This window comes from Protopterus annectens, chromosome 9.part0 (assembly GCF_019279795.1).
Source record: "Protopterus annectens isolate FY-2018-M chromosome 9.part0, PAN1.0, whole genome shotgun sequence".
NCBI lineage: Eukaryota > Metazoa > Chordata > Ceratodontiformes > Protopteridae > Protopterus > Protopterus annectens.
The window spans coordinates 83,401,905-83,427,628 of NC_056743.1; the positions used below are offsets into that span (position 1 = coordinate 83,401,905).

The 25,724-nt window shown below is 34.1% G+C and overlaps 1 protein-coding gene across 5 annotated transcripts in view; it reads right to left on the reverse strand.

Moving 5' to 3' along the window:
* ANO1 (anoctamin 1) overlaps positions 1 to 25,724 on the reverse strand; it is a 1,045,885-nt gene that overhangs the window by 201,964 nt on the left and 818,197 nt on the right. For 3 of the 5 annotated variants that reach the window (XM_044082585.1, XM_044082584.1, XM_044082586.1), the window contains 2 exons: positions 25,562 to 25,573; positions 23,912 to 23,989 (listed from right to left, as the gene is read on the reverse strand). In XM_044082585.1, coding sequence (XP_043938520.1) covers positions 23,912 to 23,989; positions 25,562 to 25,573 — 90 coding nt within the window. Of the gene's footprint in view, positions 1 to 14,299; positions 14,378 to 23,911; positions 23,990 to 25,561; positions 25,574 to 25,724 lie in introns of all 5 variants that reach the window. The other 2 variants (XM_044082590.1, XM_044082589.1) reach the window with 2 other exon arrangements.

The following is a 25,724-nucleotide window of genomic DNA, read 5'->3' on the forward strand; positions in this document are numbered from 1 at the left end:
GGCCTCAGTGGACCTTTTGCTGGGTCATAACAATCTTTGACATTATTTCTTAGCAGTAGCGTAGCTAGGATGGGGTGAGAGGGGCAACTGCCCCGGCCACAAATTGTTGGGGGAGCATGATCAGCCCCTCCCAATATCTCTTTAATGCATTATTGGCTATTAAAAGCCAGTATTGCATTTGATGTCATACCTGAGCACTGTAGCACTCTGTGTGTGGTGAAAGCTATAGCAGCTGGTTGGTTATCACCATTTATTTTTTTTTAAACTAAAACCTGAGCCCCGTAGTGCTCCGCGCAGGCAGGGTATAAAACGTATCAACTCTTCTCTTCATTCGTACATGCAGTTTACTAATGTTTAAAAATATTTTTTTAAATCAAAAACATGAGTGCCATAGCTCTCAAGCCATTCAAGCAGGGTTTAAACCTTAGCAACTGCTTGCTATATTTTACCAAGCAGTTCGCCATAGCTTATAAAGAAGAAAAAAATTACAGTACTGGCCCATGGTGCTGGTTGAATCAGATATGCTTCTGGACAGAAGTAATCTCTTGCAACAAAAATTTTCAGATTCTAAGTCTTAGTATTTCTTGTTGTGTTTCAAGGATTCTATAAATCGTTTTACTTTTTTTTCTGTAGAGAGGTGGAATTCTAGGTTTACTTGCATGAAAAGGGTGGTTATCTCTTGGACCAAGGACATTTATTTGTATTGGTCAGTATATGATTTTTGAGCTCTAACCCTTATCTACTGAGGTTTCATGCTGAAAATTTATCAATGATCTCAATTTAGCTTATAATGTTCCTCTACTAAATGGAAAACGCACAGCATGTGGTAACCTTTAGGTGGGAGTCTGCCTCTCCTGGGAACACTTATTGGAGACCTACCAGGGATGCTTTTAGCAACCTGAAAAACAACTAGAAATACTATAAAGGAAAAATAGCAATCCAAAAAAAAAAAAAAAATAGCATCCAAATGCAAAGTTACATAACAGCTAAACTCATAAAGGTACTTATGGCATATCTGGGTATCTCTAAGAAATTTGACAACTTGCCATGTGAAGATAATCATTTCTGCATAATCTATATATTAATATGCATATATTATAAAATGGATAAATTAGAGACAAATCAACAGAAGCCTTGCTGTCAGTGCTCTGGTTGCAACTCACCCTAGAAAATCATTTCCAGTGTGTACTACAGGGTTTGGTGTTAGACCCTATTTTGATTAGTCATGTTAAGTGTTACAGTGTTCAGTACCATCAGTTTTTTTCTTGTTGAAAATTAGGAAATGAACATTTGTTACCCAGTATTTCAAACAACAGCAATGTGTATTTTTGGTTTTAAAATGTGTAAACATGTTAGCAAAATGACTGGGAATGATGTTTTATCTGTTTAAGAGTGCAGCTATTTAGGGATAATACTGGATCAGACAGGCTACTCAGTCACCATTAGACTTCCTTATACTGAAAGGCTATGCAGCTTATATCAATATATACATAAATATGTAAGTTCATAGGCAGATACTTTGATTGTTCTTGCTGGCCTTCAAGAAGCTTGACTGTCTTAACCCCATGTTCATATTTTCTAATATATATGGGTGCAATTGGTTTGATCATCATATGCTTTCATCAACAGGTGGAAGTGCGGTGCTTTAAGGTCGAACATCTGGTTCGTAGAACAGACATTTTATTTTGTGTGTGTGTGTGTGTGTGTGTGTGTGTGTGTGTGTGTGTATGTGTATGTGTGTGTATGTGTATGTGCGTGCAATGAGTGTCCTAGCTGTCTTGTGCAGTGGTAGTGTTATGGGGACCTTTTTTTTTTTTTTTTTTTATTAATTTAGATGGAGGGTTAGAATTAGCATGCATTACTAAGGTGGGGCAGGGGAGTGAAGTTCCCCTGCCCAAAATAGTAATGCACACAAACCCTAATCTTGCTCCAGCCCCTAATCCAACCCTGCATATAAATAAAAAAAAGCCCTTTCCATAACACTACCACTATTCAGACAAATTTCAGCTGAACGTACTCCGGTTTTGTGTAGTGCATCTGAAAAGGACATTTCTTTCTCTTTTCGATGTACTGTGTGTTGATGTAGTATATTAGTGATGCAATCTTTGGTCAAACTGTTTTGGTTGTTGTTTTATGTGTAGAGCAAGTAACGTGTTGACCATTCATTTTAAATAAATAGAAACACACACAGTTATAGATATCCCTGTATCTATGTATAATATTTATCTGTTTCTCGTATATGCATTCTGGACATTGTCAAATCATAATTTGTTTGATAGTGGGTCTGAGTTCATAAATATATTAATTGCACAGTTTGCCAAGTGTGTGTTTTATCAGAAGAGTGAAGTGTGTATTTCGATGCATGGTAAATGGGTAATAGTGGGAGCTCGTACAAGTATGTGTCTTTTAGGATATTTAGGGTGAAATATATCATGGTGTGCGTGTGTGAGGGTTTTCCTCTTAGGATAAGAGTAAGAGTTTGGTAAGCGGACAGATGTTGTGGAGTGTGCATGTGGCTGTGTGTGTGTGTGTGTGTGTGTGTGTGTGTGTGTGTGTGTGTGTGTGTGTGTGTGTGTGTGTGCCCGCCCGCCCATAGGTATGTCTGTGTCTGTATGCATGTGTGACTGATTGTTGCTGTTTATGGTCACAGTAGGGGCTAGGGAAAGTTAGATACAGTGCTGTACTTGTATGTATCTGAGTGTCTTGTGTAGTGGAGCTGCTGGGGAAATGGATTTTTGTAAATTAGTATGTAGGGTTAGAGTTAGTGGCAAGGTTACCATGCATAAGTAAGAAATGAAGCCCCCTAACCACCTTACTTGTGTGCACATAATAAACAGAAGATGGCAGTCAATTTCCTAGCAATGAGACTCCACAATTTAGTAGTTATCGTGATAGAAACAGAAACAAATATAAGATATTGATGATGCCCAGATCTGCTTTTAAGAAATACTGATTCCACCTCCAGTTCAACATTTTTATCTAATATACATACTGGATTTAATTCTTCAGATTTTCTTCCCTTTCACAAGAGTACCAGTGTGGAAACTATCAGCAATTTAAATACAAATCCTCTGGCCATAGAACTGCAGGCACCAGCCTGGACTCAGTCATGGGCAAAAACATTTTTCATGCATTTCAGACATTTCTCATCCCACAGAGGTTGCCACAAACTGTTCTGCGGTCAGTTTAACTTATTTTATTTTTAATGATTCAGTGATTTCATTACTTAATAAAGGAATTAATTTTGTCTCCTCTTCTTTAGTATTATACAATCAAACTGACACAGGTCTTATATCTTTTTGAAGAAATTTGAACCTAAGGATTTAGTTTAAGGACAATGAGCATTTTACGGCTAGAGAGTCTTATGATCAGTTTAAATATTAAGCTTCAGTATTTCAACCTCCCTATCATCTGTTAGGGTGTTTGAACAGTCTGTTTTAAATAAGATAACTGCCATCAACAACAATTTTTTTTAAGATTTTGTTAAACCGTGTGTATGAGATGCATGCATTACAACAATTAAAGTGCAGGGATGATTTAGCCATTGTTGAGATTTGCAATCACAATGCAGTGGTTAGATGGGCAAACAAAAAAAAAAAAACGATGGGCACCTATAAACAACTCATTAACAAACCATTTTATCTGTTACTTCATTTGGAACCCACTTCTTGTTTCAATACTGAAACTGACATGTTTTATTGAAAGCCTGTGAATATGGAATGATTAACCCATTTATTAAATAATGGCTTGCTATGAAAGATCCAAATGCCCAATACTGTTATCTTTTACCTGAATTATACAAGTTGGTTAAATACACACCTGGAAGACCAAAAAGTTAGGCTGTAACCCTTTAGCTGAGTCAGTACCAGAATTTCTAAAATTTTTGTTAAAACTTCTTGCTGGCCTAAGTTAGAACATGTTGTTTGATTATATTATGTTAATGGAACAGACAGATCCATATAAATGTTTATCTACAATAGATGTTGAAATTCTAGACACTGGCACACCCTACGAACAGGCCTTTTAAACTATTGATTATTGGTTAAATATTTGCAAGTTATATTCCATTAATTTTTATACTTTTTAATAAATATGCTGAAACTTTTGTTAGAAATTAATGTATTGTATTTAAATCAGAACTGTTTTTTTGCAGTTGAAGGGGCACAGCTATAACGGTAACATTTACCCCATCAGCACAGACTTGTACATTCTGTATGTAGAGATTGTTAGGCTATAATATTACATCTAATGTATTTTTGCCACACGCTGAAATGTGGGGAAGAGCCATGGATGATTGTTGACTTTTATAGAAAAAGAATACCGAGAGGCCCTTGGAATTTGTTGGGAACCTGAATGACAATGCTTTTGGTATTAACAGTTCCGTATAATATTTTTACAATTAATTTGCTAGACATTCATGTTGCCAATTTTTTGGCTGGATTGGATGGATCTACTCAGACTTCCCTTTACACACAAAAAAAGAAGAAAATTCCATTGGCTAAAGCTAAGGACAGAGGTTTGAGACAAAATGATATAAGCTGCTTCATGAATGTATCTGATCACAGGTCAGTGTCTGATTCTGATCAGATACATTTTTATTACTTTTGGAACTAATAGTTTTCAAACTGGATCACCTCAGAAATTTTTAGTCCATTTAAAAAAAAAACAGATGATGCTTTTAATTTGGTGACATATATAGGTCTTCTTAATATATATATAAAAAAAATCTTAATTTATGACCTTTTCAATTTTAAGAAGAGACTCTGTGTCTTTTAGGTAAGAAACCCGGCAGGTTGTCAGTCTTGTGGCAGGAGCAGTGTTTTTGCTCACACTCCTTGACATGTACAAGTTTTAGCCATCACTGCATTTTTTTTTTTTTTTTATTTGGCAAAGCTAGCAAATGATATTTATGTTCTAATGAAAAAACGGAAAACATGTAGGTAAAGCAAATAATCCAAACAGAATTTAATAAATAGTTAGCACTTCCATTACAAAAGAGCATACAGGAACTTTATCAGAATGTATCCACAAGCAAATCAGGTGACCATTTAAAGCTTGAACATGTCATATGACCAGATACAAGTCATATGACATCAAGCCATGCAGAGTTGTATTTTAAAATCCTTAAAGTGCTTAAAAGTATATGATGCATAAAGAAATTACTGGAACTATAATATGATGTAAACATTCACAAGGTATGTTAAAACCTATAAGAACACACATTCAAAATTTTTTTAAACAAACAAAACTCTTGTAAAAATTTAATCTGTGCCCTCTTCGTGGAAAGTAAGGGACCTAAACCAGTTAACCACAAAGCAACTACCACCGTGTTATTCCCCATATGGATCGTTTAACTGTAGTACTAAGAGTGTGGTGTATATAGCCCTCTGTATGTCATGTCCAGCACTTACTGTTGGCGAGAAAGAGACCGCATTAAAGGCAGGAGCATACCAACACATGTGTGCTACTCCTAAAGGTGATAATACCAGTGGCATACATTGCCATAGTAAGATTTGTGGTAATTTTATAAACTTCACATGTTTTATAGCTCAAAGGATGTGTGTTTTCCAGAGGAGGTAATTGGGATGCTCTTCTTAAAATTAGAAAAGTTAACTGGCAATTATTGCTCATTGCAAACAACAACCCAGTCCCTGTCTTGTGATGAAGAGGGCACAAATTTAATGATTACAGAGTTCTAGTTCTACAAAAATGTTTTCTTAATGTGTGTTTTTTATGGTTTTTAACATCTGCTGCGAAGGTTTGCATCATATTATAGTTTCAGTAATTTCCTTATGCATCATACATTTTTATGCATTATAAATATTTTAATATAAATTTGTGAATGACTTGATATGATGACTTGTGTTTGGTCATATGATATGTTGTAGCTTTAAATGGTCACTTTACTTGCTTGTGTATTCATTCTGATGAAGGTCTTGTATACACTTTTCAAACAAAAATGATAAATATTTATTAAACTCTGCTTGGCTTATTTACTTTGCCAAACTGTTTTCTGTTTTTCTTATTTGTTTTTTTTTTACATTAGATGATACTGAAAGTCTGTCTTTATGTTCTAATGACTAAAACCATCATTGTATGAAAAAGCAGCTGTGTCTGTTGATTCAGATGTCACAATATATATAATACTTGTATATGTATGTACACCTTAACACTCATATGTGTATATCCATATCTATATATTTATACCTATATATAGATAAATAGGTGTGTGTGTGTGTGTGTACTATCACAATCTATTAGCCCACAATCTTGAAAATCATAATCGTGAGACCACAATAACATAAATCCAAAATGCTAAAAATCACCATGTCTAAAATCTTGAATACCAAATCCCCTCACTAGGAAAGAGTGCTAACAGGTCTTGCAGGCATGTGGGCTCAGGAATGAGTCCTAATATGTATTCTGCAGTAGGCAAGTCCATGAGTTCAATACCCTGGTCTTCAGCATCTTGGTCTTCAACATTAAGGTCTCAGGATTATAATTTTTACGACTGTAGGCTTAAAGGTTGTGATAGTAAACACAGATAGATAGACAGAGATATAAATATATATCTGTAAGACTGTGTGTGTGCGTGTGTGCGTGTGCATGTGCGTGTGTGTGTGTGTGTGTGCGCGTGCGTGTGAGTTATTTTTGAAAGAAAACGTTATGACTGGCTTCTCTTGACATTGGGAAGTGACTTCTTTCATAATCTTAGAAATGTATCTGTAAGTATGTATATATGTATGTCTATGTATTCATGATGCATATTTATTAGCAGTTGTCCAAGTCTGATGTCAGATCCTCACCAGTGGTATGTTCCATGCATACATTTTCTAAGAAATTTTTATAGCCCAGGCAGATATACCACTTTTAAGTAAACATACAGAAACTGAATATAATGACAGATTTTCAAGAAATTCTAAATAGTTCAAGTTTTCCAGCCTTATAATTTTCTTAGTAAGGACTCCTTGTATCTATTAATGTTTTTTTCAGGTGGCTTGTTCTTCATAGGTTCATAGGTTGGTTCTAAAGCTAAACATATCAGTTTTCACTAATGAGATGGATAAGTAAAGTATAAAGTGGTAAATGATGAATTAAAAGAATCTGCTTTCAAGACCATAATAAAACATCCCTTGTCACAATTTAAACTTCTGTCTTCTGCTGCTCATTGCCATTTAGTGATGTATTTTATTATGATTTGACCATTTATTTCACAATCCTAATTTGTCTATTTTTGCCAAGTCACATGATATTAAATTCGCTGACATTAAAAGTGAGGTCATTGCTACAATAACCAGTGTCTATTCTTTTGAAGGCCATCGTGGATTGTGCTCACATTCTGCTATTCATTTACCATTACATCTATATATATATATATATATATATATATATATATATATATATATATATATATATATATATATATATATATATATATATATATATTTATTTATATATATTTATATAGAGAGCTATTATATATATAAAATAATATATACAGGTGTACTTCAGATAACTGAAATCTCAGCAGACCGAAATTCATAACACTGAGACCATAACACCTAAATCCCACAAACCCGAAACCTGACAGACATAACACCGACAGACCAAAATCCCGATTTACCCCTGTTCAATGAAATAACTGCATCAAAAACTAATACAATGTGAAGAGCATACACAAACAGTGCAACCCAATCTATGCACTTGACCTTACCCACACCCTGCCCACTAACCAATAAACACAAACACAAAAAGGTCCACTGAATATTCATGATAGTCTGTATAGCACCACCATGAATATGTATAACAAATACTTAAATTAAACAAACATAACTTTGTAATTATACCTTTAACATTTTTGTGGGGGGCCTGCACCCACCTGTACCCCCCCAGGGGGGTGCATTGGCTAAGCATTCACTACATGTATAAGCTTTAAGAAGTTTTCCTTTTTTGTTTAAGATACTGTTTTAGCTGACATTTTTAAAGAGGATCATAACATTTATTTAGAATGTAAGGAAACAAATGGCAAATAAGATTAAATTCAGATGAAAACAACAGGATTTAAATGAACATTTAAACACCAAATGTTTTCTGTTGTCACAAAGTTATAATGTGAAATATAGCATTAGCTTAACATGTACATTTTAAAGGGAAGTAAAATACTTATATAATTTCTTAATTGCTTGAAAAGTGTCATGTGATTTCTAAGTATACATTAAGTGAGGAAGAGGAGTTATTTATTCTAAAGAAGTTCTGTTTGAATTAAAGAACAAAAGCACTAAATATTTCCTTCACTGTTTATTGAAATGTGGCCACGATCACTTTAAATACGTTTTTTTTTGTTTGTTGTTTTTTTTTTGTTAATTTGTTGTTCTTTCATGTTGTAGTATACTTTTTAGAATATATATATATATATATATATATATATATATATATATATATATATATATAAATGTATTGTTTTTCTGATGAAATTCCACTTAAATAAATGTGAACATAAGCGCTAAAATTTTTTACTGTGTGATCATTTTTGTCATCTCTTTTTGGTCTCGAGCAGTGACGCTAAGTCTTTTTTGTGTGTGTGTTTCGGGAAGTTTCTTGGTTTTTGGACTGCTTATTTGTGTTGCATATAAATGTATGTAAAATGTGTGTGTGTGTGTATATATATATATATATATATATATATATATATATATATATATATATATATATATATATATGTCTATAAAATATGGGTCTAGTTCACCAAAATCCCATTTCACGGACATTCATTTCTCTGAGACCAAATCACCTAAAGTTCACAATACTGACAACTCATTTCACTGAATTGTAAGCTATTGACTTGATATGGCAGTGTGTAGTGTACTGTAAGGCAAGTAAAAGGTATATGCCCTTTTCCCTACTGTAGTGTTAGTATATATAGTTGGGGGTGCGTGGGGGGGGCACAGCGCCCTATGTTGGAGGGTGTGGGGGTGTAGCCCCCCACTTAGTTTGGTTTTATATTTTCTGTTTTTTTGTTGAGGATATATAAGTAGTTTTTAAGTTGTGGAAAGATGTAGCCATTAGTTTTGTGAGTTTGTGTATGGTTTCCCATTTAGTCTTGTGAAATTTAGCATTTTAAGATATCAGTGAAATAAGATTCAGTGAAATGAGTTATCAGTGTTCTGATGTTTAGGTAATTCAGTCTCAGTAAAATGAATGTCAGTGAAATGGGATTTTGGTGAAGTGAAGTAGACCCATAAATATATATATATATATATATATATATATATATATATATGGGTCTACTTCATTTAATTGAAAACTCATTTCACTGAAACTCGTTTTGTTAAGGTATATGCCCTGTTCTCCATTATAGTGTGATGCTGGAGTTAGTGTATATATATATATATATATATATATATATATATATATATATATAGTAAGGGGGGTGTGGGGGGCACAGTCCCCCACATAGTTTGTGTATATATTGTCTTCCTGAAAGAGTTATTTATTCGACTTGTAAGTATCCATGTCAATGGTTTACAATGTTTAAAATTAGTGGGGGGGGGGCTAAAACTGATAAGCTACATTGTTTTGAATGACAAAATTCTATGCCTGTGCTGGAGGCATATTGGGATAAAGCCCTGAGTATAGGATCAGTTGCCCTAAGATTGACCACGTGATTGGGCACTTAATGTTACAGTTAGAGTGGATGGGTTGCACTTATCCTGGGAGTTGAGGTATGGTGGTTCAGTCCCAGATATCAACGCTGCACTGATGAATCACATTATGACGAGATGAGTGTAGCTGCTGCAGAGAAGACATGTCTATGACAACCCTAGATCATGATGGTGACCCCTTTCAGTGCATGTGGGGGAGCATGCATATTTGGGCAAAGGGGCATAAACAGCTCTTGTAGTAATGCAAGAACTCATATTACCGGGGGATGGAACAAAAAAAAAAATCAAAAATTCTCACTGCAGGGATGATGGTGAAAGTACAAAGCACCCTCATGGCTATCAGGATAATTCCAGTTAAAAAGTATTTAAACATCTGATTAAAGGGCGGCTTCAGGATCATTAGGATCTATATAGATAGAGATACACACACACACACACACACCCACACACACATTGATATATATATATATATATATATATATATATATATATATATATATATATATAGATAGAAATATATACACACATATATATAAACACTAATGAGTAACCGAGGTTGTCTCATAGTGGATGACTGCTATGATATTGTCTTGATTGTCTATTTAGTTTGTGTGGAATTATTCCATAATGCTGAGCAGCTGTTTATTGGGTGAGTGCTGGATGTGTTATGTTCTGGGCTACAAATATATATGTATATATATATATATATATATATATATATATATATATATATGGGTCTATTGTAAAAGACCGAAAATCCACTTGTTCAAAAACAAACAATGGACCCTCAATTACGCGAAAGTGCACTTCAGCAAAGCATGGTTCAGCAAACAGTTCAAGAAAACTGAACCGCCGAGGCACACTACAGTGGGGAATAGGGAATTTACCTGTTCCCCAAAGTAGTGCGATCTCAGAGTTTGTATATTTAAGTAGGGGAGGTGTTGGGGACGAAGCCCCCCTTACTCAATGTACTGTTAGTGTTTTTTATTTTTATTTATCTTTTAACGGTTTGTTGAACCGAGTTTCGCAAAAGCACACTTTCGAATAAGTGCACTTTCACGTAACTGAGCGGTCTACTGCTCTTTTTCGAATAAATGGTATTCGATTAAAAGCAGTAGACATATATATATATATATATATATACATATATATATATATATATATATATATATATATATATATATACATATATATATATATATATATATATAAATAACTAGAAGTGTGTGTGTGCATGTGTGTACATATATAAACCAGTGCTTGTGGAACAAAATCCCACATTGTATTCCAAAATCTGAAAATATGCAATTCTTTAAACAAACACTCAATAAAGGACCACTTGAGGTCCTTTCCTTCTGGCTATTTGAAATTTGTAGCTACGTTTTGTATAATACTTATTTTCATTTCATTAATAAAATGTAAGGGTTGGGAGGGTGGCCTAATGGTTAAGGTGTTTGCCTTACAAACACAAGGTGCAGGTTTTGAGTCTCACAAGAGATAATTAGCTAAGCTTAAAATGGCTCACAAGGGCAGTTAGCTTAGTACTAACCTATGAATTTCCTATGAACTGTTTAAGACTGGATATGTGGCTCCCTCATTTTTTATGAAAGATCAGTGAAGGCACAATATAGCAAGTTGTTAATTCTTCAGAAGGAAAGGGGCCATGTTCCAATTACTTCTGTAGAGCTACGGATTTGTGACATGCTCTGACCATTTACTACACCTAGAATGGCTGCACAATCCAGAGGACAAGATGTCAGATTAGAAATATGAGCCTTACAATTAAATAACATGACTACAATGTATTTTTTGTTCCAATTACTTCTGTAGAGCTACGGATATGTGACATGCTCTGACCATTTACTACACCTAGAATGGCTGCACAATCCAGAGGACAAGATGTCAGATTAGAAATATGAGCCTTACAATTAAATAACCTGACTACAATGTATTTGTGAGTGCAACTTTCTGGCCATGTGTTTGTTTTAATTCAGGATTTATGAATCCTAAGTTATGAAATGGGCATTTACCAGCCTTACAGCTAACCTCTACTTGCTGATAGACCTTTCCATTATTTAACTTGTTTGTCTTTTAACAGAAAATGTCTCACCTTGATGTTTATTTGGCTTTCCCCAGAAAATTCTAATGTGCATTCAAGCAGTCATATTAAATAAGCATCATGTTGTGCTTTTTCTGCCCTTAACATCTATGAGCAATAGCTAGTCCTCGAACTCTCAGACGCAGTGAGATCATTTCCTAGGTTTATATATTCTGTGCCATATAACGGGTGCACCATTTTCATTAAAATGAGAAAATATTTTCAAATACTTTAAGAATATGAAAGGCACCAAAAGTTATCTTAACCTAATAGCATGTGGAGATGCAGGCAACAAAGTTTACTTGCACTAAATGAGAAACAGAATTTTCATTTTAATATTTCACGTACAGGAACAAACAGTAAAATAACACGATTCAAGGATTAGGATGGAAATGCATGCCTTCACTGCTTTCTTTCCTATCATGGAAGATTCAGCGCAACATTTTATTAATGAAATATCTTAACATGAATAGTCATGCCATCCTCATGAGAGTCTGCAAAGGTTGAACTTTTACCTGCCATGATCTTGAAAAGAATCTAAGATTTAGCATCTGAAAAAGTATTAAAACACACTGCTTTAGAAATATGCTATGGCAAATATATATAAACATAATATTAAGTGTAACCAGTCAGTCAGATTTCTCCTTTGTCTAGGTCAGACTGGGAAATACAAATGATGTGTAAGATAACAGTAGTATAAATTGAATGGAGGATATCGCAATAAACCAAGTAACCCTCAGTCAGTAATTAAAAAAATAATTACGCAAGTAACATTAACTAACACTTGGCTGTGTCAATTCAAATTCAGAAATATCGGCATTTTTATTTTTTTTGTATAGAGTATAGAATTTTTTCCTAATACCAATTTAGCTACATGAAGTGGAATGAGTGTGGTTCACAAAGTGTCCATATTCATTGCCTTGTAAATCTCAGTTACTCATAAAGTAATTTTTCATGGAAAACTATCATAGCAATAAGCACCTTTTCAGAAAGGGTGACATTTTCTTTGAAGTACTATATTGCCATTATTGTTAATAAAAGTCTTACAGGCTACAATGAATCCAACTTTGCAGTCACTCTGAAGATGATATGGGCAAATTCTGGAAATGTGAACTAATTTCTGAAAAGAAAAGCATAATAACTGAGGAATGTTGAATGTAGAAAAATGTTTAATATGATCAGCAATTTAAGAGGATTGTTTTCTGGGACACTGTATACTCAAACTAAACAGCTGATGGATATTTGCAATAAATGCGCAAACAGAAACAATTAGAAATATTATAAATCATGACATCTTGATGAATCAATGATAACTGCTCATTTTAGCACCTCAACCAGGAATGTTCCTATTGTGAGTTCAAGCAGTGCATGTCAGATTCTTAGAACTGTGAACGTTTAAGTGTGGTTAGGAAGAAAATATATCAAGTCCAAAAATCAGATCTTTCTGAAAACTTCTTTTTCTCTGAGGCCCATTGATTTTAGAGTTGATATATATAAGTAATTGGGAGGTGGCTGCCCAGCTTCCCACAATGGGGACATTGCTGTCCTCCTTCCCATACTGGGGGCATAAGGGGTTTGCCCTTTGCCCCTGCAAAAAAAATCTATCTATATACATATATATCTATATATAGATAGATATAGATATATAGATATATTGTGTAACAGCAACTTTTACAGTCTCCTGTTATTTCAATAGAATTGCATTTTTCCACAGTTTCAGACATTACACTGTTGAATCTTGAACTTCCAACAGGACGCCCACTGGAGGACATCTTATATCCATATAAGAGTGCACCATTCGAATCATATAAATCCTAAAATCATGTGAAATCATTAATTTCTTCTGCAATTGTTCACAACAGACTTCAAAGAAAATATCATAAATTCAACATCAGTAACTAAAAACTGTTAATCTTCACCATGATTTATAATGTGTTTTATATGTAGAATCCTTGTGTCTATTATAGCTATAACATTTCAAATGAAATAATTGTTTGAAGAATGCTTTACTCCGGTTTATTGTTAATACCCGATGAGTAAAACAGTTTTCTGTTATAACCATAAAAGACAGTATTTACATATAACAACATATACTGTTAGATAAACTGCATCAATTTACTACAAGTATAATGCCATTTCAAACAGTAGCAATCAACACTAATGCTGCTTTCTGGATTAAAACATCAAACACATTTCTATAACATCACAGGCACAATGGAAATTTGAAGTACAGGAATCTAGGAAGCATTTGATGTGAAGACTAGTACTAAAGGATAAAATATGCGAGATAAAAAAATCTGCCCTTTATACATGCCATACCATTGTACTACCCATAATAACAAAAATGCATTTGAGTTGTGTGATAAACGATAAAACTATATACCAAGCTGGAACAGTCTATATGAACATTCAGAAACTTCCAAAAGTTTGCTGAGAAAAACTTGAAAAACCATGCAGTGATATGTTGCAATGGGATAATTTGAGTTTTTCTTAACAAACTCCATGAAGAGTGCTTTTACAATGTTTTCATTAAAAGTACCAATTTCGCCCCAGACATGGCAGTTGTAACTCTTTGTCGCCATTTGTTTGTTGTCTCTTCCGCCAACTCTTGTGCCTTCTGAAGCCAAGCAAAGGAAACAAAAAAGGACCACGCAACAAATTGTTTAAATAAATACAACCAGTCAATGAGACCACATGCATGAACAGTTTTAGCAAACCTTGCTCTTGAGTAGCAAACCTTTTTTATCTAGTTTTTGAATAATAAACACATAGAACTTTGTTAGAGGAAGACATTTGCTCTTGTGAATAGAAATGTGTCATTTGCGATGTTAAAAACACATTCTAATGGTTAAGACTGAAATGACATAAAACTGTTATTTTTCTGTAACTTGGTAGCTATAGTACACACCTGCTAATGTATGCATTGGGCAGATACTATCATTTACTTACAAAAACCAGAACAACCAGCCAAAAAAAAAAAAACAGTTTAATTGCATGGAGAGCTTGCCAACTTTATACAGATGGACCCACACATGGGATTTCAGCCAGAGAACCAGCAGCTATGAGGCAGCAATGCTAACCATGACAACACTTTGCACCCCTAGATAATAATTATAATCTCACTGTAATGTGCAGATGTATACAAAAATATACCTATCCAAACAGTTCGTTACAACATGAATTAAGTATGTATGACATTAAATTGTCTAAACACAGTAAGAGAGGATCCACCATAAAGTATGTATCTAAAGAGTCTTTATGTAGCAGCTAAGGATAATTATAAGGTATGGGACATCATCGATGACTTGTGAAACGGGAATGTAACAATCACTTATAAGTCCTTAAGGTATATTATGAAAGAAATAAAAAAAGATATTTTGGCTTTTGTCATTGTATTTTAACTTAATCGTTTTTCTATTAGAATTCTGACACGTATATATGGTTCACAAGAAATTTCTGGATACTATTTTCTGTCAAGACACTGTGTGGTATGCATCAAACGAATAAGCATATTGATATTTAACTTCAAGTCTTTAGTTCCTTCTGATCATGTAATATCCTTGAGTTTGTAGTCTACACTTAGTATAGACATTAATGAATCCCATGGATTGTTTTGAATAACAACATTTTCATATTCAATAGCAGAGTGACCATGGTAGCTTCAGTAGCCCCTTCATATGCCAACCTAGTTTTAGGGTGGTGGAAGCATTTTTTTTTTCACAAAATTTGTCATTATTCAGTTATACAACATTTTATAAAAGATTTGCAGATTATTTTTTTTTATTACTTAGGCAAGTGTGTTACATCAAATCCAAGAATTAATGGTTCAATTAAATACAACCAATTCATTTTTTTAATTTGTCTTTGGAGATGTTGATAATTTTTGAATATCACTGCTGGGCTAGATGTAATTAACACAACCTTTTCTAGTAGTATACTTAAAAAAGCAACTTTTATACATAGTTATCTGCATTACAAAACTGCACATCTTAAGTATATTAAAATAAACATTGCCAAGGGCTAAATGATTACAGCCTCACTATGGACAACAGATATGAACACATTGATGAGTTTAATTTTATTACGAGTTTATAAAACAAGACTATGACTTGGATCAATTTAAAATATTAGTGAATGATATTTACAAAGAGAAGAAGAGTTCACTTATCTTCACCTACCTAAGAAGATATTCACCTATCTTAAGGTATTCCAATTATTATTAGGTCAAAGAAACAGGTTAGTGAGAATATTAACTATGAGAGTGCCACTCAAGAAAAACCAATAATAAAGGCAAAAACACTCATAATTGTATAGCGTACTTGTTACAAGAGTATATAATTATATTACCAATTAAATTATTTTTATTAGAAATTGGAACATTGTTAGAGCTAACCAAGAATTAATTAAGCTAATAAGCAAAAAGATATTTTTTTTGTATACTGAAAGAATTAGTTTTTAAAGTCACTATTAGACAAAGTTAATATTAAAATTAACGGGCATCTCACCAATAAAAGTAAAGGTGCATACAGTGGATATAAAAAGTTTGCATGCCAGGTTTTTGTGCTATAAAAATTTTAGACCACAACAAATCATTTCAAAACTTTTCTCACCTTTAATGTGACCTATAACTGTACAATTCAATTGAAAAACAAATCTGTTAGGGGAAAATTATAAAAAAATATAAAATGTACAATACTCTGGTTGCATAAGTGTGCACACCCTTAAACTATTACTTTGTTGTGTGTGCACACACTTAAACTAAAACTTTGTTGAAGCATCTTTTGATTTAATTACAGCATTCAATCTTCTTTGGTAGGAGTCTATCAGCATGGCATATCTTGACTTGGCAATATTTGCCCACTCTTCTTTGCAAAAGCACTCCAAATCTGTCCAATTGTGAAGGGCATCCCTTGTGCACAGCCCTCTTAAGGTCATCCCACAGATTTTCTATTGGATTTAGGGCTGGGCTCTGGGTGGGCCATTCCAAAACTTTAATTTTCTTCTGGTGAAGCCATTCTTTTGTTGATTTGGATGTATGCTTGTGGTCATTGTTGTGTTGAAAGGTGAAATTCCTCTTCATCTTCAGTTTTCTAGCAGATGCCTGAAGGTTTTGGGACAAAAGTGACTGATATTTGGAACTGTTCATAATTCCCTCCACCTTGACTAAAGCCCCAGTTCAACTGAAGAAAAGCAACCCCAAAGAATGATACTGTCACCACAATTCTTCATTGTGGGGAAGGTGTTCTTTTGGTGATGTGAAGTGTTGTTTTTGTGCCAAACATACCTTTTGGAATTGTCCTAAAACTTTAACCTTGGTCTCATCAGATCATAACACATTTTCCCACATGCTTTTTGGAGACTTTGTGGATTGTTTTGTAAATTTTAGCCAGGCCTGGATGTTTTTCTGTGTAAGAAAAGGCTTCTGTCTTCCAACCCTACCCCATAGTCCAAACATATGGAGAATATGGGAGATTGTTGTCACATGTAGTACACAACCAGTACTTTCCAGAAATTCCTGCAGCTCCTTCAGTGTTGCTGTAGGTCTCTTGGCAGCCTCCCTGACCAGTTTTTGTCTTGTCTTTTCATCAGTTTTGAAGAGACGTCCAGTTCTTTGCGATGTCACTGTTCCATATTTTTTCCACTTTTTGATTGTCTTCACTTTGTTCCATGCTATATCCAGTGCTGTAAACATTTTTTTGTATCCTTCTCCTAACTGATACCTTTCAACAATGAGATCCCTTTGATGCTTTGTAAGCTCTCTGCGAACCATGGATTTAGCTGTAGCAGGCAGCTGAGTGAATGTCAGGAAAATTATACCAGGACAGCTGAACTTTATTTGTGGTTAACCAGAGTCTCTCTAATTGATGGCAAGTGTGTACCCAAGAAGACTGAATGTTGTAATTAAATCAAAATGTGCTTCAATAAAGTATTAGTTTAAGGATGTGCACACTTATGCAACCAATGTATTGTGCATTTTTTATTTTTTATATTTTTTCCCCTAACAGATTTGTTTGATTTTTAAATTGAATTGTACAGGTTATAGGTCAGATTAAAGATGGGAAAAGTTTTGAAATGATTTATTGTGGTTTCATTTTTTATATCACAAAAACCCGGCATTTTAACAGGGGTGTGTAAACTTTTTATATCCACTATATGCAAAAAATGTAAAGCAATGCAGATTTATTAAGTAAGGCCCATGCATAATTATTAAAGGCTACAATAAAGTTATTTGTAGCAGATATCACAACTGCAAATCTAGAAACATTATTTATATCTCAATATATTCAGTGTGTCAATGTAGATATAATGACAAGAACTATTGTAAAAATGCATATTAGAGCGGGATCACTACGGAATACCAAAATTCCACAATCCCGAAGGCCAGAATTTCGAGATTGTGGAATCTTGAAAGTAGTGAATGGCGACTGACGTACAGTGTGGAATGGGAACTTTGCCATTCACTCCACTGTAGTGCGATCTCCAAGTTGGTATATTTAAGTTGCAGTGGGGTGTGGGAGGCACAGGGGGGCTTGTCCCCCCTGCACACAGGTTAGAATAATTTGTTGGATGTTTTACTTTTTTTTTTTTTTTTTAAATGTTCGAGATTCTGCAATCTTGAGATTCTGGTCCTTGGGATTTAGAGTCTCGGGATTGTGGAATTTCAGTATTCTATAGTGATCCAATCAGAGTATATATATATATATATATATATATATATATATATATATATATATATATACAGTAAACAGTGAAAATAATGCTTTTCTAAGCATTCTGAAATTTGTTGCAATTAAAAAAAAAATTTTTGTAATAAATCGCAAAGAATCAGATCTTAGAGGTGGCAATGAATTTTATAAACTTGAAACAAGCCAAACAAGATACATAGCTATTACTTGAAGCAGTTAAATTACAAGGTTTAAATGTAATGATTAATATCAATATTTTTTAAGGTAGGAGAGTTAAAATTTAACTAACTTGTATATTGGATTATATATTTATGTGATGTATTTTTAATGTACTGTTTTGTAACTTTAAGAAATGTTAGTGATGTAAATCACCATGTAATTTGAAAAGTCTTTATAATATAAGCATGCTCAGAAGTTTTTTATTATGCTGATGAAGTTTGTTGTTTGTTGTAGATGAAAGCTCTATATAAAGTTTTGATTCAATTATGTTGTTACAGCACTCCAGGCATTTCTTGCTTTTCTTTTTTGTTTGTTTTTGTAAATTATATTGCAGCTGAACTTCAGCGGGTTGACTGTAATATTATTTCAGAGTTTTTCCCTTTCTCTGTAATAGTGTGACTGGAGTTAGAGTATTTAATTTCTGGGGGTGCTGAGAGAGAATCCCTCCATGAAAGAGTATAGTTTTCAGTATTTTTTGTGATCACAAATGCAAAACATTTATTTATATTTCTGCTCCCTTGTGTTAGATGTTTAATAGAAAGTAATTGTAGATGAACATTTTATGGGTATAGTTGCTATGCTCCCTCACACCCCCTGATAATTATTTATTCTAACTCTGAGATTGCACAACTGTCAGCAACCAGTTTTGTCAGCCAAAGTGTGTCGACAAAACAGAAGTCCATTTAAACTTCAATTGACTAATCTCCAGATAACCCACATATATACGTTCCTTCTTTCCAGTGATTGCTTGTTTGTTTGAAGCAGTTATTCTATGTCTCTTTCTTTTATATCTATTTAAATATCTGCCTCTCTCTCTGTGGGCCATTGTATATGGGTATACAGCTTTAAGATTAGTGACCAAGCTAGAGGGATTTGCTTGCCAAGTCTTATACATTTTATCTAGGGAGTTCTCGGCTGGAATATAGACCTCATGGAGGCTACACCCAAAGCTATAGTGTCTGTCCATTGTGTATGAAGCCTTCTGACATACAACAAGGGTAGGGAATCTCTTTTGTGACAAGTAGCAAAGAGTCATAAAATGCATTATCTGCCCCTAGATTATACACTATTCTACATAAGTAACACCAGGCAGCCATTGATTTTACTTCATCTGACTTGTCATTGTTATAGATGGGATTGTATTTATGGGAAACACATTTATTCTACTTTTGACTTTACAAAAAATAAATTTGCAAAAGTGTTCTTTTTATCAAAGCATGAAGAGTTGAAAATCTTTTTTAATTCCAGTTTCATCAAATGTTGCACTGGTTAGAGTTTGAGATCACTGGACAAATATGAGCCATTCCTACAGTTAAAATGTTTTATTTTAGTTATGCTAGTTATGCTTTCATGATGGTGGTCAACAGTATTTTGATTCAGGCATTTGGAAGAAGAGATTTTGAAGTGCAATCATGTAATGATCTTGGAATGCAAACAACTAACTGCAAATCTTAGGTACATGATTTTCAAAAACTGGGGTGAGGTGGTGCTCTGCTGAGTAATATGGTAGTCCTATCTTGTGAGAAATTAAATGCTGGAACACAGTAAAGGGTGTTCCAAGAAAAGAGATCGATACATAAAATAACACTGCATAATTAATATTTTGTTAATAGTTTCATAGGTGTATACTGTGCCAGTGACCACTAGGGCCTTATAGGCCTAGCTGTGCACCCAATTATGTCTGCAAACATTTCAGATTTGCTTGGACATCATGAGACAGATTTGGACATTTCCTTGGTTAATACACAATGCTGAAAACTGCTGGAGAATACTCAAAGCTCAATAAATGTAGAATATGAACTTTAGTCAAAATATAAAACAAATATGTGCTTTCATGAAAAAGCATACATACTTCTTCATAAAACTTGCCAAGTTTAAAATGTGCACTTAAATAAGCGTCTAAATCACATGACAAATCCACTACAAAAATGGCTCCAAACACTTAACACAACAGTTGTCTAGATAATAGACAATTATTGAATGATGGTTTTCAATCCATGATAAAATGATTCACATTCCTGAACAATTTAACTGCTATACAAAAGGGATTGTTTATGCTGCTGTATTCCAACTTTGTAATGGCAATTATGTTGGCAAATCAGAGCGCAAACTTAGAGTCTTACATATGAGCATAATTATGAAATAAGGAAGGCTAAATCTATGAATGCGCTGTATAAACATATTCAGCAATGGTCGGCCCATCAGCTCCTGTTTGTTATTTTAGAAAAAGTGGAAGTTAGTCCTAGGGGTGATCCTTGGGAATCACTGACTGAAGAGAAGGAACTTTGATGGCAGATTTTTTGAATGCTTCAGCCACCCCTACCCCCCCCCCATCCCAAATTCAGTGAAGTTATATTAGTACAGGCTTACTTAAGAGCAAAGTGTATGAAAGGTGATCATGTTTACAATTTTTTATTATTTATTTTTTATTTATTATGCATGTTCATGTGTTTGTTCATGTACATTATTGTATTACTGTAATTTTAAGAGTCCTTTATTAGCCTATGAATTAATCAGAATGCGCTTTGGGTTGAATAAGATTTCTATCTGTGGTTATAGACAACTGTTGCTGAGTTTGGAGTCAATTTTGCACTGAAGTTGTCATGTGATTTAGAAGCTTATTTAAGTGCAAATTTTAAGCTTGGCAAGTTTTATCTGAAGAAGTTTGTATGTTTTTAGATGAAAATGCTTATTTGCTTTATATTTTGACTATAAACGTTCATTTTATATGTTTATTGAGCTTTGAGTGCTCACCGGTAGAGTTTTCAGCATTGTGTATTAGCTTGGTGTGTCTGTTGCTCAGTATGTCATTTCTTTGGCTGATGTCTTCATCATTTAAGAAATTATATTCTAGGGTCAAATACTAATTTAAGAGTAGGTTAAGTGGAAAATTGCACCCACAAATTTTCCACAAACTCTTCAGTTTTTATCATAATCTCTGCGATCTCTTAAATACTTTATTATACTGTTTTGAATAAAAATGTCACAACTATTTACATATTCAAGTAAATCTATCAACATATAGCAACAGTTTAACAAAATGTTACAGGATGTTGCAAAGAAAGGCAGGATAAGCCATTATTCAAGTGATTCATTTGGTGCCTTTTTTCATCTTTCAGGCTGCATGTTGATGTTTAATCACGCAAACCTATGTTAAAACAGGTAAGCACGTAACTTTATAATATTAAAGAAAATTGAACATAGGTGTGAGAAAAGATGAAAATGTCTCCATTCACAAGTATAAGCTAGTGACTACAATGCTTTATTCTGTATGGTTGGTAGTTTCCCAGCTATTAATGGTTCAGCCTAACTTTTAAATAAATGTATGAAAGGTTTAAATGACTTACTAGTTTAAAATGTTGAACATGTTGCTTGTTTAAGTCACTTAACTAAATGCTTATAATTGTAAAGAAACACACATCAACACCTTTACTAGTGATCATCTTCATGAAGACAGCGTTTTCATTACAGCTTTGGGTAATTCATATTCCTAGCATGTAAGGAGTTTTGAAATTAAAGTTACTGCAAAGGTATTGTGGTTTGGGGGAGGGGTGGCAGCACTAGATCTATAAATCTGTTGTTCAGCAAAAAAGATACAGCTAAGGTTGTCATTATAATCTGTACAAGATGAAGTGCCAAAATGAATGCCTAATCCCCCCCCCCCACACACACACACACCTTCCTAACTAGCTAGATAGGTGTGTGTGTGTGTGTGTGTGTGTGTGTGTGTGTGTGTGTGTGTGTGTGTGTGTGTGTGTGTGTGTGTGTGTGTGTGTGTGTGTGTCCCTATTCATAAATTACTTCTATCAGGCCATCCCAACTGCAAAACTCATCCAATACGCTGACTATTCAACAATCATCTGCTCTGCCACCTCCATCTCCACTCTAATAAAATGAACCCAAGATGCCTTCTCTTCCACCGAACAATGGTTGCTAGATAACCACCTAGCAGTCAATGCAACAAAAACTAAACTTATGTTATTTACTCCTTCGAAAACCACTACCATTGACAAAAACTCGTTATCCATCGCTAGTCACAATAATATTCCTCTTGAAATAGTATCCAGTGCAAAACTACTAGGTGACCTCATTGATGATCAGCTTAAGTTCAATATCCACCGACAAATAAATATCAAAAAGGCAGACCAGAAACTTGGTATGCTCTATCGCCACAGTTGCTCTCTCTCTCTCTACCAAGTTGGTTCTCTCTACCACATATCTCATCCCATCCCTCCTATATGGTGCCCCAGTCCTTATGAACCTACGATCGTCCCTCAAAACAAAACTGTCCTCCTGTTACAACAAAATTTCCAAATTTGCCACAGGTTATAGATCTTCTACTCATCACTGTATTGCCCTTCAAAAATTAAAATGGCTTGAACTACCTAATTATCTTACCTACACTCAACTCATCCAAGCTCACAAACTCATCTTCAGCCCTTCTTTGTCCCTCCCTTGCCTCCACCTTTAAAATGCATCTACCAGAAAGACTCCTAAGATCAAACACCCAGAATCTAATTGAATTGTACATACCTGCCCACCCCCCTGGTAAACATCTACTGTCCTTCTCCATAGCACACCTCTGGAACTCACCACCACCTAATAGCCATACCACTAGCAGCCTCTCTTCCTTTAAGAGCCTGCTTTGCTCACACCTGACACTCCATTGGGAATGCTCCTACAATCATCCTACTTAAACCTCCTTAATAATTGCTCTCTGGTCACTTCTGAATTAGCTGACTTCCCGATTAAATTACCCACATGCTATCCATACATTCTTTACCCCTACTGTTATATCTTTAAGTTGGAACAAATTTATTTGTAAATATCTACTTATTGTTCTAATTTCTGTTTGCCATTAGCAGGAACCAGTATATTTTTTGTAAATATTACTTAAGTTATTTATAATCTCTGTGTTTGCTAGTTCATTAATTGCACGCACTATCTTCATATGTACTTCTTTATTCTTGTATTTTGTATTTTTACTGTCTTATATTAGCATGTTTACTCTGTATTTTGGAGCTTTTCTCCCCAGGACTCCATTGAAAATGGGCTCCTTGTGGCCCAATGTACCATCCTGGTAAACAAACTGCAAATAAATAAATAAAATATAGACACAGGGTAAAAGCACTGCCAACTGCCTGGTTTCCTAAGACAACGTCTGATTGTCTAGCCATGTGTTTTAGCACAAGCGAGAATAGATGACATGCATTGCAGCTGAGATGTATTTTAGTAGCTACACTTACCTGATTCGGTTTATTCTTCTTTTCATTTTTAAGTGTTTTTTGTAAAACTTTGGCCTCATAATCAGGTCTTGGATGAGCCTAAAAAGTTCAACAACATTTTGAAATAAATCATAGAATTTGGTTACAAATGAACAAACATGAAGCTTTTTCTGAAAATCATTTTCATCAGAGTATAAGATTTAGTACTGAAAATCGCTTTAGACAGCTAGAGTAGACCGGTTAATAAACTGGCCACGCTGCTTAAAGAAAAAGTAAACAAAGCATTGTTGAAAGTGAACTTATGGTTATAACTACTGCGGAATAAAAAGTGCTCCTTTTGTTGATGAATGTTCAGCATGCATTGAAAATTGACTTGAGTTGGTGGGGATGACATATTGGTTAAGGTCGTTACCTCATAGACACACACGGTACAGAGTTTGATTCTGACCTGTGGTTATTGACTAGTCTTGACACAGTCTGCAGACTGACAGCCTATGATTTACTAAGGAGGTCGAGGGCTCATGTAATGGTTAAAGGGTTTACCACACAGACACATTGTACAAGGTTTGAGTTCCACTTTTTAAGGGGGAAATTGTCTAGGCTTACCTATGACCCTATGAACCTATGAGTTCTGAGGAAAAATAAATGTCAGTGAAAAATATGCAACTGATCTTCAGTACCTGGAAAACAATGCTGTATGTTAATAAAAAGGGTATAAACAGAATATGCATTTTTCTCAAACTAAGTGCAACTTTTCTAAACTACAGGAGAGCATGTAAAATATTCTTCCTTACTTTATGTTCATAAAAGTAAACTACCACTGAATTTCTTATGAAACCATAGAGATGTTGTCCTTGTATAGTTTAAAATCTAATGTTATATTAGTGTATATTCTGCTTCACAATAAAATAATGTATTGCTTTTATATAAAATATTATATTATGCATACATTATGACTCTTTTTTAAAACAAAAATTGATTGTAGTCATTTGTATCTTTTGGCATAAGTGCTTTTTTTGAAAAAGATGGATAAAACTGTTACAAGTATGTCAGTGGATATTTTTTATGCCAGCATTATTTAAAAGAAAACAGTTAAGCTGATATGATAAGTATATAACTTGTACAGCTCTTGACTGCCATATTATGATTAGATTATATATGCAGAGTGTACAGCTATATATTTTAATTTGTGTTTTGCTCTGGTCAGGAAAACAGCATGATTTCTGATATTCTTAGAAGATTTCAACATTTGCAGCTACATTGATAAATGAGCAGGACTGGTGAGCTATGTTGCTCATTAGTGCACAGCTATGTTTCTAAGAACACATCTCAATAAATGTAAAACCCATCAAAGGATAACAGAATCAGCATCATGTTAGGTATAATCAAGACTACAAGACATAAATTATTATAGAAAGTAGGCTAAAGGATTATATTTTAGGAGAAGTGTATTATACTGTTAGTAGCTAGAAATGACACATCACCGTATTAGAAAAGTAGAAACTATGATTACTTAAAAACCCACACACCTTTTAAAAAAGCAAAAGAAAAGACTTTTAGCACGAACCCAGGGCACAGAATATACTACAATTTGCAGGAAAAGCAACAAAAAAGACAACAGGATACCTCATACCGAAATATTATGAATATACAAAAAATATATATCCAAACCTTGAGTGCCTCCTTCAGGAAACAAGTCAAAAAAAAAAAAAAAAGAAAAACACAATTTTATTACTCTGGGGTCTTAAACAGTCACTCAATTAAAAAAGAAAAAAAGACATACATATGCTGATATTATCCAAAGAACAAAGGATAAGCAAAACTTTAGTCTTGC